Genomic DNA, 15862 nt, shown 5'->3' with positions numbered 1-15862 from the left:
CTGTGCATATTTCTTCATTTCAGATTAGCATTCTCGACATGTAAACCATTTTGTGTTTAGGTTTAGAACATGTCGGAACATTTTTCTAGTTCACACTTAAATTTTAGCAGAAGGGTAATAGTGAATTAAGATGACCAACTCAAAACCCACGTGCTGTTCTATGTTTTATAATTTTGAGAACCAAAGAGATAAAAAGAGTTCATCTTAAGTTCGGATCTGAAGTGGTAATGATACATGAATCGTTGTTTATCCTTTTATACTACCTGTTCAGAATATATTGCAAATTTTCAATAAACTTAAAGGTTTACACTTGGGATAGGAAATAAAACAGTTTGACAACAGAATCTTTATACAGTGAATGATTAAAAAAATAAAAAAAACTAGGAAATCTGTACTCATGATAGTACTAAATGAAAATTCAATTGAAGCACAGGTCTGAAAAATACTTGAGCAGAGAAAAGCAAAAACCTTTAAAGTAATTAATCTTGCTTAAGCTGCAAACATAAATGAAACTTCACTTGGGTCATTTCTGATAAATGCTTATGTTAGAACCAAAGCTTAACCCCAGCTGGTCATAAGTAGCCAGCTAACATATGGATATGTGACTAGGGACTTTCTGAGAAGGTACCTGATAAAAGACAATTTTGTAATTGCAAACCAAGCAAATAATTTATTTTACTTCCACATTTTCCAAATAAATACTTGCCTCTGATATTTTGTCAGTGGCACACTAAATCTCTTTTGGTCTGGTGTTGCCAGTTCCTGAATTGCTTCTTACTCAAATAAACTCTAAAATTTTTTTGTGCCTCAGATTTGTCTTTTACAGTTTGGTGTCAGAGTAGGATTTGAAAGAGACCCCCTGTGGCCTCTGGAAGCATCGAGGAACCAGGCAAAAGGTGTCCATTGTGCTCACTGCCTTCTCGCTGCATCTGGAGGTCCTGGGTAAGTCCCTCTCGGATTTCAGGCTCCACAGTTTGTGTCCTGAGCTCTCGGAGTTTATTTGAGTAATTTTATTTTATTTTATTTTTTGAGACGGAGTCTTGCTCTGTCGTCCACGCTGGAGTGCAGTGGCGCGATCTCAGCTCACTGCAACCTCTGCCTCCTGGGTTCAGTTGATTCTCCTGCCTCAGCCTCCTGAGTAAACTGGGATTACAGACGCGTGTCACCACGCCCGGCTCATTTTTTGTATTTTTAGTAGAGACAGGGTTTCACTGTATTAGCCAGAATGGTCTCGATCTCCTGACCTTGTGATCCGCCTGCCTTGGCCTCCCAAAGTACTGGGATTACAGGCGTGAGCCACCGTGCCCAGCCAAGTAATTTTATTTTATTTTTTACTGGATCCAGAGGTCGAACTAGATGTTTGACAGTAACTAGACTGGGTCCAGTTGGCAGCCTCAGGTAGGTGAAGTTTAGAAGATAGGGTATTGTGGGTTCATTAACACCTAAAGACTCTGGGACCCCTCTTTCTAGAACTCTAGCAAATTTTATGCTTAGAAATTATGAACATGAAACTATGCCTTTCTAGAGAAATGGTTGCACTTTACCAGAGAAGAGTTAAAGTTACAGTGGAGAAGTTTTAATCTAGATAAAATTGTTTATGGGGACATTAGAAAAGAAGGGATTCCAAACGCCTCAGAAACAATGGGAAGCAGTTTTTGATTGTTGTATAGAAGCTTCTAAAAGTCCTAATTCCAAAATTGCCTCTCTAAAAGATTCCTTGCTAAAGGCAAATAAGACGACAGATGAAAAGCTTAAGCAATGAGTTGACAACAGACATAAAATGAATTATGTGTAGGGAGTGATTTCACTGTGACGTGTTACTCTGCTTATCCTCCGCTAATAATTCTGAATCCACTAACCCATTTGTTCAGTCATCTTAATCCTTTTGCACAATTACCCTTTCACTCTGGATGATGTGACAGAAAGGAAGTTAGGCTAATGCTTTCCTTAGTTAGACCCTCAGCCAGGACACGGAGGTCTGGCTCCTGTAACTACTTTTACTTCTGTGTCAAAAGCTGAACTCAGAGCCATAGCAAAAGATTTTCCAAATCCCAAGGAAAATCCAAAACAGTTTGCGGAGGAATTTAGAATTAGAATGACTCTGGGCTTCCTGATTTCTGTCAATTTATACGCATGATATTAGCCACTGGGGAAGCAAGTTAATGGATGACTATGGCAGGATGGCATAAGCCTCAGAAGAGTATTGCCAACTCTTTAAGAGCTACTTCTGTGGATAGCCCAAAAGATGCTACAAAAACAACTGGAAAACATCTAGAAGCTATCCCATGGTCTTTCTACAAAAGATTGACTAGTCCAAAAAGTTGAATCTATTTCTGATTACACGGCTAGATTGGAAATCTCATTTGTTAAACATTCTGGTCTTAAAATACAGCAGGGAGTATTTCCTGCGGGAACTGAAATGGTTTTTATGGTTTTATTCATTAATAGTCTCTGACTAGAGTCTGGTGACTTGATTAAAAAACACAAGATTGGATGGCAAGTCACTGATACAGCTAAATTAGTCACCATAGCTGAACATTTTGAGAGAACGTTAGAACTAGAAAAAAATAAGTGTCTGTAAACAGGCCATTGAAGAAAAGATTGTCCACGCTTGCCCAGTCCTCTAATGGACCTACCCGTGTTGGGCCAGACTACTGCCTCATTAGATGAAGTTCCCAAGGCTGGGCCGGGCACGGTGGTTAACGCCTGTAATCCCAGCCCTTTGGGAGGCCAAGGCAGGTGGATCACCTGAGGTTGGGAGTTCAAGACCAGCCTGACCAGCATGAAGAAACCCTGTCTCTATTAAAAATACAAAATTAGCCAGGCGTGGGGGCACATGCCTGTAATCCCAGCTGCACAGGAGGCTGAGGCAGGAGAACTGCTTGAACCCGGTGGGCAGAGGTTGTCGTGAGCCAAGATGGTGCCACTGCACTCCAGGCTGGGCAACAAGAGCAAAACTCCATCTCAAAAAAAAAAAAAAAAAGTTCCCAAGGGTTTGACTCTGAAGACAATAATCAACACCAATGGGACATCGAGGGATTCTCTGGTATGGTACTCTCCATAAGGCCCTTAAATAAACATGAGGAAACTAAGATCAGCATCAGTGGGAGTCATGTACAGTGTTGGTGGATACCTTATCCGCTTTCAACCCCATCCTAATAAATCAGCCAATCCCTTGGAGGAAAGAAAATATTTCACGTTTCCAATCAAGTTCAGAGAATCCTCTGTGAACCAGTCAAATGACACTTGGACTACTCTCAGAAAAGCATGCCTTCCTACAATATGACACTAAATTGAGAGGGCACATAAAGTTCTCTTTGGAAGGAAAGTTAATTTTAGAGCTTCCTGACCCTTCTAAACCTGATGTGCTCTGTTTCCTACAAGCAGGAATTGATCATATTGAAACTCACTCTTATACCAACCCAGACCTTTCTGAAGTACCCAGATGTTGGTGGGCTTGTTTCTCAACTGACAAAGGGAAGATTAAAAGTGGTAAGCCTATAAAAATCCAAATATATTATTCCAAGCCATTGCCTAAATTGCCCTAATGCCCCCTAGAGTCAGAGGCAATCCAAGGGCTTTACTCAATTATAGAGGATTTAATAAAACAATTCCTTGTACTTGTCTCTATAATACTGTAATCCTACAGTTAAAAAATCCATCACACCTTTAATCCCAGCACTTGGGAGGCCGAGGTGGGCGGATCATGAGGTCAAGAGATTGAGACCATCCTGGCCAATATGGTGAAACCCCGTCTCTACTAAAAATATAAAAATTAGCTGGGCGTGGTGATGCACACCTGTAGTCCCAGCTACTCAGGAGGCTGAGGCAGGAGAATCGCATGAACCTGGGAGTGGAGGTTGCAGTAAGCTGAGATCGCGCTACTGCACTCCAGCCTGGCCACAGAGCCAGATTCCATCTCAAAAAAAAAAAAAATGTATATATATAATACATATAATATATATATAAAATACATAATATATAATACACTATATATAATATGTAATAAATATTATATAATAAATAATACATAATATATATGACAAAGTTGGAGATTTGTTCAAGACTTACGTGCAATAAATAAAACTGTCAATCCAAGATTTCCTGCTATTCCAAATCCTAACACTTTGTTATCTAATGTGCCTACAGATTCTAAGTGGTTCACAGTGTGATAGATCTTTGCTCTGCCTTTTTCAGTATTCCAGTAAGCCAGTAGTTCTCTGCTTGTACCTGGAAGAACCAGCAATATACGTGGACTGCAGTGCCACAGGGGTTTGCTGAAGCTCTATCTTGTTTTTCTCAGACATTATACCAAGACCTGTCAACCTTACAATTCCCTAGAAATTGTATTCTGTCTATATGTAGATAATCTTTTATACATGTAGCTTATAAGGGACATAAGGCCTCAATGGCAAAACTTTAGTTCTCTAGAGCTGCTGTCCTCAGCCTTTTTGGCACCAGGGACTGGTTTCATGGAAGACAGTTTTTCCATGGACTAGGGTAAGGGAGATGGTTTCAAGATGATTGAAATGCATTACATTTTTGTACATTTTATTTATATTATTATTATGTTATGTAATGAAATTGGTATACAACTCACCACAATGTACAGTGGGAGCCCTGAGCTTGTCGTCCTGAAACTAGATGGTCACATCTGGGGATGATGGGAGATAATGACACAGCATCAGGCATTAGAGTCTCCTAAGGACCACTCAACCTAGATCTCTGGCATGAGCAGTTCACAATAGGGTTCAAGCTCCTACCAGAATCTGTTGCCACCAGTGATCTGACAGGAGGCAGAGCTCAGGTGAGAATATGAGTGATGGGAGTAGGTTTAAAAAAAGGTGAAGCTTGGCTTGCTGGCTCCCCCCACCACTCACTTCCTGCTGTTTGGCCTGGTTCTTAACAGGCCCTGGACCAGTACTGGGGGTTGCGGATCCCTGCTCTAGAGTAAAGGTTCATTCCTAGGACATGGTCTGACTGCAGAGGGAATTTTCCTCTTAACTGAAATAATAAAAACAATCCAAGGGTTCCCCAGGCCCATAGCTAAGGCAGTTAAGGGAGTTCATTGGTCTTGCAGGATACTGTAGATCTTGAATCCCAAATTTCTCTGCTGGCTTCCCCCTTGTCTGAACTTAGAAAAATCTCTGTTCCAGAGCCTTGCCATGGGAAGATAATTATGAACAAGCTTTCAATAAAATAAAACTGGCCTTATAATCTCCCTCCAGGTTCATGATACCCAAATTATTTAAAGCCTTTCACTTTGTGATTATCAAATGTGATAATCCATCCTTAGAAGTCCTTACTCAGAAACGTGGAGGAAGCTACTGACCCATTGCTTATTATAGATTACAGTTAAATCAAGTTGTCAGAGCATATCGAACCATCTAAAAGCAGTGACAGCAGCAGCTAAATTGGTAGAAACTTTATCTGACCTAGTATTAGGGAATAAATGTTACCTACAAGTTTCACATGCAATTGAAAGCTCATTACCTTCCAGTCAGATCCAACATGTCTTAATAAGTAGACTAACATTTTATGATATACTTCTCCTGTCACCTTCTAATCTCTATCTCAGATGTCAATCTGCTTAACCCTACCACTTTGCTGCCTCTGTCCGAACAACAGGAAGACCAAAACTGTGTGTGTGTGGTATCATAACTATTGACTCCACATTGACTTATGGAAAACTTCATTAAATAATTCTGAATAAATACATTTTATTGATGGATCCTATGAAAAAATTGTAGAGGAGAAATACTGGGCAGGACATGCCGTAACAACTCAGTATGAACTAATAGAAAAGGGAACTTTTCCTCAATTTAAGTCAGGACAACCCGAAGAATTACGTGATCCAAGACTTACCATATAGCAAAATGCCAATCAGTTTCCATTTATAGAGGTAATAGGTATGCCTTTGGAGTGAGTGATGATTTTGGAATGTTGTGGAAACAGAGAGGGTTTCTCACTTGTAGTGGAACCCCCATCAGTACTGGGCCTCTGCCAGATGAGCTTCTTTCAGCTATTCTGCTGCCCTCACAAGTAGCTCTTAATAAAAAGGATGCTCATGCTCGTAAGACTGAACCTGAGTATCAAGGAAATGCGTGTGTGGACTTTTATGGCCAAGTCTGAAATTGACAAAATACGCACTTTGAATCAACTCCACAGAATTGACCAAGATCAAATCACTCAGGATAATTTGTTCAGTAAACAATGCTGTGCACTTGAGTTGAAACAACAAAAATGGAATCTTAAAGGTTGCAAATTTCATGCTCAACAAGGACTGAAGGCCCAGACAACCACCTGGTCCTTTTGAGTCCTTCAAACTGCATTATTAAAGGCCCTCCACTCTGCAAATCATCATGGTGAAGAAAAACGTTTCAGATTATGAAAAAGATGATGAAAGCAGAAATAGCTTACAACAGTGTGGCTTGTCAGACTCATAAACCTGGAAAGACCCTTAGATTTCTACCACCTGCTAGACCATATGTAGGTCTGCAGATGGATTTCATTCAGTTGCCACCCTCATTGAGGTATCAGTACATTCTTGTGGTAGTGTACCTGTTTACAGGATAGATTGGGACTTAACCCTTATAGAAAGGCTGATGCCACAACAGTAGCAAAAAATTCTTAGGAAATGTATTTCCTTTATGGGGCTTTTCTAGAGAGACCTCCAGTAATAAGGGAACTCATTTCCCTGAACAGGTTATCAGATAAACAAGATTTTCAAACTCAGTGGCACTACCATTGGCCTTGTCATCTTCAGTCTTCTGGAAAGCTTGAATTGACAAATGGTATCTTGAAACTAAAATTAGCTAAATTGTCAGCTGGATTACCTTGGCCAAAAATTTTACCACTGGCCCTAATGGCAATTACATCAACCCCTACAGAAAAACACAAATTTGACCCCTTATGAAATAATTGGAAGACCTATGCCTTTAATACTAGAACCCCGTGTATCACCTGTATTTGTTAGCTCTGAAATGACTTAATACTCTAAGACCTTAATGGATTATGCAAAAGTCTATTTATACCAGCTGAAGGAGGCTTTTTGTGAACTGCCTACCAATGATGATCCATGACTGGCTTCCATAACTTAGAAAGTGGAGGTTGGATCTTTTGGAAACAACAGCAACGAAAAATTGCCCTTGAGCCTCATTGGAAAGGACTGTAGCAGATGGCTCTTACTACTCACAATGCAGCAAAACTTCAGGGTTTTGAGCCTTGGGTCCATCTCTCTCAAGTAGAGAGAGCTTCCTTAGACTCTTGGACTTGGCAACCTATAGGTGACTTAAAGATATATAAGGGAAAGCCTTCCCTAGGAGCAGGTGGCATCACGAAGTAAACAACTTCCTACCACAATGAAACAAGACTACATTTAACTTTTCTCATTAAGATTTGATTTGGTTTTGCATTAACACAAAATGTTTAAACTTCTGTTAGGAACTTTTCCTACTCAAACGGAACATCCTCTAAGGCCTGATGTTCAAAGAACAGCCACTCTCACTCAACCAAAGCATTTTTTTTTGCTGGCCATGTAGTCATGTAGATGAATGGAATCACAACTAATACTGAAATCTACTCCCCCACACACTTGGTTTTATGAAAAGGTTTGGTATCCTTCCCCTAGCAGATTGGTTGATATTTATGTTTGACCGACTTGGCACTGGGAAGAAGTTACAGAAGCAAAGGTATGTCCTGTAACTACTATTGATTTTATTGCTGGTAATTTTGTCACTATGGACAGAAAACCTTAATGGAACTGGGCCTAATCTAGGCAGGGTTCCAGTCTCCCTATGTGCAGTCAGACTTACTCGTTTAGCACAAATTAGGGAGATTGCTCTCCTATATAATGACACATATTTAAAATCAGAACTTCACCATAATACCCTTGACTATATTAGTAAAGAACTGACAGAGACTGACATTGGTTCAAAGGAAACTCCAGAAGCAAATGGAATACCCCTGTAGTTTCACTACATACAATAGGGTTTTTAAGATCAATATTCAGGGCATATTTGAAAAGGAAACAAGTCATCCTTATTTGGCGATGGTACCCATAGGTAATACATAGAAGTGTTTTTTATTCCTCTTCCTATTTAAATCATAACCATTCTACCTGGCAGTGTGCAGATGCAGATATGACAGAGAATAACCATGACAATCACATCATTCCCAATTGGTGGGTAATAGGATCTCCTTTGCACCTTTCTCTCAGTAATACTGGATTATTCATCTTGTATGTCAACAAAATATATAAATGTTTTCACGTATACGGTCTGGACACTGTGGTTTGGGCTATTTCCTACCTAAAATGACCAGATATGACTCTTTAAGTGGTAGTGAAATTCTTAATCTGGGGTTGTTTGTACATGAAGTGACCCCTTACAAAAGAACTCCCTGTGATCTCCCAAACTCAGGTATATGAAGGGGTTCTAGATTTTGTTCTTTCGTAAGATCGCTTTTTCTTTAGCTGGCAGTCTCTGAATTGGAAAAATCGCTTATGGATATTTCAGCAACCCTTGAAAAAAAGTTTTAATGATACTTTCGATACTCTTCAAGCAATACAATCTGAGATAAGTCATTTGGCCTCACTGGAACTCCAGTAGAAGTTTAGCTGCTCACAGGGATGAGCTTTGGGTGAAACTTACTGTTTTTATGTTAGTTAGATATTGTTGCCTGAAATTTAAAAGATCTTAATAAATCAGTTTTTTTTTATCAGATAAGCAAGGCCTCCTCTATTGATTTATTCAGTTGGTTAAATTTTAGGCCCCTGGGACTCTTTGCTTAGAGGGATCTTTAAGTTCTTGCTACAGTTACTGTGTTTTCTTCCCTTGTGCTTTATATCCCCACAAGGGGTTTAAATGCTTTCCAGCAGCCACACACACGTCAGATGATTGCCATCAGGGAAGCTAACACTGACTGTGTAAATCTTGATGGAGGCTGTGTGACTAAGTCCCAACATAACTTGATGATAACAACTTTACCTGACTTTTCATCCCAACATCTGCGTCAGTAGTGGTTACAGGATAATGCTACCCCATTTGGCCACCTTCAAGCTGAGAGGGCAGTCAAAAGGGGGGAATTGTTAAAGCAAAATTAAAATGGAGATCAGGCCTGATCTCCATAAAACAGGCCCCCATAAAACAAAGGCCTTTAAAACGGCCTTAATCTTCCTTGAACTGCAAACATAAGTGAAACTTAACTTGGGTCATTTCCAATCAATGCTTTTTTTGGACAGACCTAAATGGAGTTTGAGACCAACCTGGGCAACATAGTAAGACCCTGTCTCTACAAAAAATTAAAAATTAGCCAGGCGTGATAGTGCATGCCTGTGGTCCTAGCTACTCCGGAGGCTGAGGCAGGAAGATCACTTGAGCCCAGGAGTTCTAGACTATGGTGAATTATGATTGCCCCCGCTGCATTCCAGTCTGGGCAACAGTGAGGCCCTGTGTCTTAAAAAAAAAAAAAAAAATTTTCTTCTTAAATATACATTTACAGTTACTTCATAATTTCTTAGAAAGGGGGCTTATAATCTTTGAAAAACATTAGTACAAAGAATAACTCTTTTAACTCTTTTGTTTGCCTCACTACGAGTACAATTATACATTTCAAAACTGAAAATTACTGGTTAGATTTATTCTTATCTGATCATTATGTAGAGTTGCCATAGAAGACATTTAATTGAAATTAAGTCAAAGGTAGATTATAAAAGCTCTTGAATCTGAATTTTAGTCAGGGATCCTACTGAATGTTTTTATGCAAGGAAGTGAAATGGTCAAATTTATGTGCTGTGAAGATTAATCTGATGACTATAGCATATACTGTCAAGCTAGATTGGGGGATCTGCTATTTTATAAGTATGAAATATGAGCTGAACAGGAGCAGGGTGAGAAATACTGCAAGAAGAAGAAAAACCTAAGATTTCTACTTGGATAATTGGTAGAATTATGATACTATTAAAAATCAGAAGGGAGAACTAGGAGGAAACAAAATAGAAGTCAAGTTTGGGAAAAACAGTTTGAGGTGATCACAAAAGACAGTTACTAACTTCATATGTCAGCTTTCTAACTGAGCCCCATCAGAGTTGATATATTGAAAAGTTTGTAAGTGGTTACTTACATTCTGCCGGGCACAACTCTCATGTGTTCAGTAAACATATGAAAAAATAAGAGTTGTCTTTCTGTTTTTAATCCTGGTTTTAACTATTTCTTCAGCATGTATAAACTGCCCCCGCCCCCGCCTTTTTTTTTTTTTTTTGACAAAATGGTAACAGCTTGACAGTATGTTTCACAGCTGTGATATGTAGCTTTTCCTATGAACTGCATATTTCTAAATTATTCATAGAGCTGAATGTAGAAGAAAACGAAATGTGATAGAACTACTGAGAAAATAATTCACTATTTCTTCACATGGATGACTGTGGTTTGGATCTAGAGTATGTCTTTTTTTTTTTTTTTTTTTTTTTTTTCATTACATTACAGGAAGCAGAATCTGGTAATATAAGTCAAAAGTCTGATGAAGAAGATTTTGTAAAAGTTGAAGATTTACCACTGAAACTGACAATATATTCAGAGGTATTTGGCTGTCTTTAATGAAACTTGTCTTTACATAACAAATACTGTTAAAATGAAAAATGGTTTGTATTTTTAATTTTCATTCCAAAGGCAGATCTAACGAAGAAAATGGTAGAAGAAGAACAGAAAAACCATTTATCTGGTGAAATATGTGAAATGCAGACTGAAGAATTAGCTGGAAATTCTGAGATACTAAAAGAACCTGGTAAGAGTTATCAATTTAAATCTTGCCATATTGAAAAATCATTGAATCTTCATACTACTATTGTGTTTTATTTTTTAAATATGCTACTAGTAACCTGGGAGATTTAAGCCAAATACTGGAAAGTATAATTCTGTAAGAATTTTAGTTCAACTGTTTATAAAACAGTGTCAGATAATTTTTTTCTATTAAAATCTTCAGTTTTAAAAAATGTAGACATGCCAGCTGGGCGTGTGGCTCACGCCTGTAATCCCAGCACTTTGGGAGGCCGAGGTGGGCGGATCACGAGGTCAGGAGATCGAGACCATCCTGGCTAACATGGTGAAACCCCATCTCTACTAAAAATACAAAAAATTAGCCAGGCATGGTGGTGGGTGCCTGTAGTCCCAGCTACTTGGAAGGCTGAGGCAGGAGAGTGGCGTGAACACAGGAGGCAGAGCTTGCAATGAGCTGACATAGCGCCACTGCACTCCAGCCTGGGTGAAAGAGCAAGACTCCATCTCAAAAAAAAAAAAAAAGACATGCCCATGGTTTAAGAAAGGTACAAAACCCACCTTTTTTTTTTTTTTTTTCTTAAGACAGAGTCTCACTCTGCCACCGAGGCTGGAGTGCAGTGGTGTGATCTTGGCTGACTGCAAGCTCCGCCTCCCGGGTTCACGCCATTCTTCTGCCTCAGCCTCCCGAGTAGCTGGGTCTACAGGTGCCAGCCACCATGCCTGGCTAATTTTTTTGTATTTTTTAAGTAGAGACGGGGTTTCACCAAGTTAGCCAGATGGTCTTGATCTCCTGACCTGGTGATCCGCCTGCCTCGGCCTCACAAAGTGCTGGGATTACAGGTGTGAGCCAGCGTGCCCAGCCCAAGAACCCACTTTTTATTAATGATTTTTAGTTCTTTAGGAGACTATTATGATTCTTAGTGTTTAAGATGCAGATAATACCTCTTATCTACCCGATGACAGGTGTGTGTCTAGCCCTACCTCTCTCTCCTCTTCCTCTCAGTGTTCATATTATTTTTGTTACTTTCTGTTTCGGTTAAGTGTATGTGCATTTTGTTCCATCAACTTTGGTCATTATCCCTTGCTGCTGCTCCTCTGCTTTCTTCCTGGTTCTCTGTTCCGTTTTACCCATATTCTTACATTACTAAGGCTATTATATGCACTTAACATTTTGTTTTTGTAATATAATTAAATGGTTCTGTACTTTCTCTGAGAATGCTTCTATATAAATATCATTCATTTTAGAGCCAAGCGATAGTCTCAGATTTTCTGTATGAGTCTAATAACACAGCTCTGGAGCCACTCAGTGTTTCTTGCATCAGGATCAAAGGGTTTCCTTTTTGTTGTTCTCCATCAGTTCATCAGTTGATGAAAATCACATGATATCTCATTGTTTTTGTTTTTCCTGGAAATGGAGTGAGGAGAAGGACCTTCAGATATCAGACCTTCAGTTAATTTCTCAGTTTTCAGCCCACTTCTCCCTGTTAGAATATGGTACCCTTCTCCGCTGCAGCCTCTTGCAAGTGTTTGAGCTGCAGCTTCCTCCACTGTCATTGGGTATGCTTCCATCTGCATTGAGCATTCTGGTAATTTGCTGATATCCCCTGTTCTGTTTTCTCACAACCAGTCTTCTTTTGTTGGTCTAGATTCATTGTATTCTATAGTTGTTTTGTTTTCCTAGTGGAGTGTTTTTAGAGAGACAGGAAGTATCTGCTCAGTCTGCCTTGTTGAATCAGAAACCTCACCTATTCTTTTTTTTTACTGTGTGCTATTAGGGAATTGTATTAGCAAGCTAACTTAGGATTTCTTTTATAATAACCTTATATTAAAAGTAAAAGCTTTAATGACAGAGAACAGTGTTAAATTCTAGTAATTCGATAAGTAATTTATAAAGCATTATTATTCTGTTTTTCAGAAACGGTGGGAGCCCAGAGTATATGAGATGTCTTCAGAGGCTCATCTAACTGTCCTTACATACTCAATACATATATGAAAACAGTACTAAATAAACATCTGATCTGTATAAAAATGTAAATTAGTTTGACACTGCTTTTTTGATAGGTGTGGTCATTTCTCCCCATGGTAGTTTAAAACATCAGAAACTGAATTCTGGACAGATTTAAGCCTTGACACACTGTTTTTGTTTTTGTTTTTGTTTTCCCTTCTTTTTTTGGGTCTTGATTTTTTTCCCCATTGTGATGTTTGGTAACGAATTTCAAATGTAGTTTTAAATAAAGTTTGGACTTAGCTATAAAGTATCTTTTTTGGAAATTATGTTGAATTCTATACAGCAAGTCGATGTTTTATATAACTTTAGGCTGCTCAGAGAAGAGCAATGGTTAAGAGTTAGAAAAATATATTATTTGTTATAAAGCCCATCCATTAGGCCAATCTTCCAAATAATGCCAGTGTTGCTGCTGTTGGGTCTGATGTTCTTTTAGATACCTGCAGGTCCTATTCCTGTGCAAGAATAGGGCAGATTATCAAGGTATCCAGGATACCTATGAAGTTATTATAGAATATTTATTAATCCATTGAAGTTGGATAATAAGTTTAGAACATAGGTTCTCAGTATCTAGAACTTACATCATTATCTGTTAGGATTTCAAATTCTGGAAAATATTTACCTACATCGCCTCAGACTAAAAGTAAAAAAATAAGCTTTATATAATTAGGGAGATTTCTGCACAGAGAAGTAACATTGTGGTTAATTTTAAATGAAAAACTTAACTTCTTCAAGTGGGGATAAATACAACTAAATTTCTGTAATAAAATAGTAAGATTCTATATGCCTTCAGATAAACTTGCCTATTGAGATGGTAATTTGAAGCCAAAGCATAGCAGTTTCTTTTGTGTGTAGTGAGGTTGAAGCAGATTTGCAGGTGAAGTATTGAAAGTTTATGTGACTTTAAGTCAGCTTTTGAAAAGTGATTTACTTTTTATCCCAAACTGTCCATATACCCAATAAGGCTTCTAAAAACCAGTCAACAATGAGTAAGTCAACCTTATAGATTCTTCCTCGAATAAAATATGAAGAATTAGTTCCAATAAGTATTTTAACTTTGTTAACAACTGAAATACCCCATAAAAAAAGAACTTGTTGAGAGTATTCCTTTAAAATTGTTACTTGCTGCCCAGGCACCATGGCTCACTCCTGTAATCCCAGCACCTTGGGAGGCCGAGGCAGGCAGATCACAAGGTCAAGAGATTGAGACCATCCTGCCCAACATGGTGAAACCCCGTCTCTACTAAAAATTAAAAAATTAGCTGGGAGAGGTGGCACGTGCCTGTAGTCCTAGCTACTTGGGAGGCTGAGGCAGGAGAATGGCCTGAACCTGGGAGGTGGAGGTTGCAGGTTGCAGTGAGCCGAGATCATGCCACTGCACTCCACCCTGGCAGCAGAACGAGACTCTGTCTCAAAAAAAAAAAAAAAAAAAAAAAAAAAAAAATGTTAACTTGCTGTATATCTCAGTGTAATGTCCATTCAAGGAGTATTAAATGAGGATTTCCCTATGAGGACATTTACTGTATTGCTACTTAAATTATGGAAGACAGTATATCTTCAACTTTAATAAAACCTATTCAGAAAATTACCAATTCAGAATTCGGAGTTCTTATCCAGGTGCTCTAACTTCAGGGAAATTGGAACAGTAAGTTATGTTACATGCACCCCCAAATTCTTTATTTTCTAGACTTTAAGCAGGAAAGGGTAAAAACTGTTTTGGTACTCAAGCCAAGCCTTACATACTGTCTCTCTCTCTCTGCATGCATATTAAAGTGGAAAAATTGTATTTATATCTTAGTTATTACCATAGTACCTACGAACCTTATCAAAATTGCTTATTTGACTTGTGTTACAGCTGCTGTTAATCTAAGTATTGTTTTTCTATTTTAGTAGATAATTTAGTTTTAAAATACCTAGGGTTTGAGAGCAGATATATTTATTTAATCTGTTTTCTCTAGTAACTATTGCTGAAGGGTTAGGCATTCTGTATTCCTATTTGTCCTAATTTTGAAATTAAAAATTTTGGTTACAGATAGAGGAAGAAAAGTTCAAAATGAGTGAGAGAGAACTTTATGCAGGTTGAGATAATGCCTAAAATAATGAGCTGGCCAGACTGCGGAGGTACTCTTTGTATTTTGTAACATTGACTTTGGGTAAATGCTTTTTCACTGTTAATAAATATATATCCTGTATACAACCCTGAATTGTATTTTCTTTTAAATTCACATACTCATTTATGTTTTAGAATTTATTCCACAATCGTGGCTCGACAGCTTTAAATGTAAAACAAACAACAACAAACAAACCTAACATGAGCAACGATGTGTCAGTCAGCCAGAAAGCTGACTGAACTTGAGATTTTTTTTGTTTTTACAGTGAACAGATGCTTTATTATTTCTCAGTTATATTTATTTTATATACTGTTGTAAGAATGTAAATGTTGGCTGGGCATGGTGGCTCACGCCTGTAATCCCAGCACTTTGGGAGACCGAGGTGGGCGGATCACAAGGCCAGGAGATCGAGACCATCCTGGCTAACACGGTGAAACCCTGTCTCTACTAAAAATACAAAAAATTAGCCAGGCGTGGTGGTGGGTGCCTGTAGTCCCAGCTACTTGGGAGGCTGAGGCAGGAGAATGGCGTGAACCCGGGAGGCAGAGCTTGCAGTGGGCCGAGATGGTGCTACTGTACTCCAGCCTGGGCAACAGAGCGAGAATCCGCCTCAAAAAAAAAAAAATTATATGTTGAATAACGGTATGATAGAAGTCATTGGCCACAGGAAGAATAAACTTGAAGTAAGTTTATTATACTCAAAGGCTTCAGAGTGGGTTACCGCCAGCGCAATGGCTCACACCTGTAATCCCAGCACTTTGTGAGGCTGAGGTGGGCTGATCACCTGAGGTCAGGAGTTCAAGACCAGTGTGGCCAACATGGCAAAACCCTGTCTCTACGAAAAAATACAAAAATTAGCCAGGCGTAGTGGCACATGCCTGTAATCCCAGCTACTCAGGAGGATGAGGCAGGAGAATCGCTTGAACCCGGGAGGTGTAGGTTGCAGTGAGCCGAGATCACGCCACTGCACT

The 15862-nt window shown here is 38.9% G+C and overlaps 1 protein-coding gene across 28 annotated transcripts in view; it reads left to right on the top strand.

Annotated features, from left to right (window-relative positions):
- PCM1 (pericentriolar material 1) overlaps positions 1 to 14977 on the top strand; it is a 108059-nt gene extending 93082 nt beyond the window's left edge. For 26 of the 28 annotated variants that reach the window (XM_030812293.1, XM_030812295.1, XM_030812296.1 and 23 more), the window contains 3 exons: positions 10485 to 10577; positions 10668 to 10782; positions 12691 to 12810. In XM_030812293.1, coding sequence (XP_030668153.1) covers positions 10485 to 10577; positions 10668 to 10782; positions 12691 to 12716 — 234 coding nt within the window. In that variant the 3' untranslated portion in view covers positions 12717 to 12810. Of the gene's footprint in view, positions 1 to 811; positions 964 to 10484; positions 10578 to 10667; positions 10783 to 12690 lie in introns of those variants that run through there. The other 2 variants (XM_030812300.1, XM_030812301.1) reach the window with 2 other exon arrangements.
- Positions 14978 to 15862: the final 885 nt, after the last annotated feature.

Source organism: Nomascus leucogenys, chromosome 4 (assembly GCF_006542625.1).
Source record: "Nomascus leucogenys isolate Asia chromosome 4, Asia_NLE_v1, whole genome shotgun sequence".
NCBI classification, from domain to species: domain Eukaryota; kingdom Metazoa; phylum Chordata; class Mammalia; order Primates; family Hylobatidae; genus Nomascus; species Nomascus leucogenys.
The sequence above is the reverse complement of the archived record's forward strand: the minus strand, read 5'-3'. Positions and strand labels throughout refer to the sequence as shown.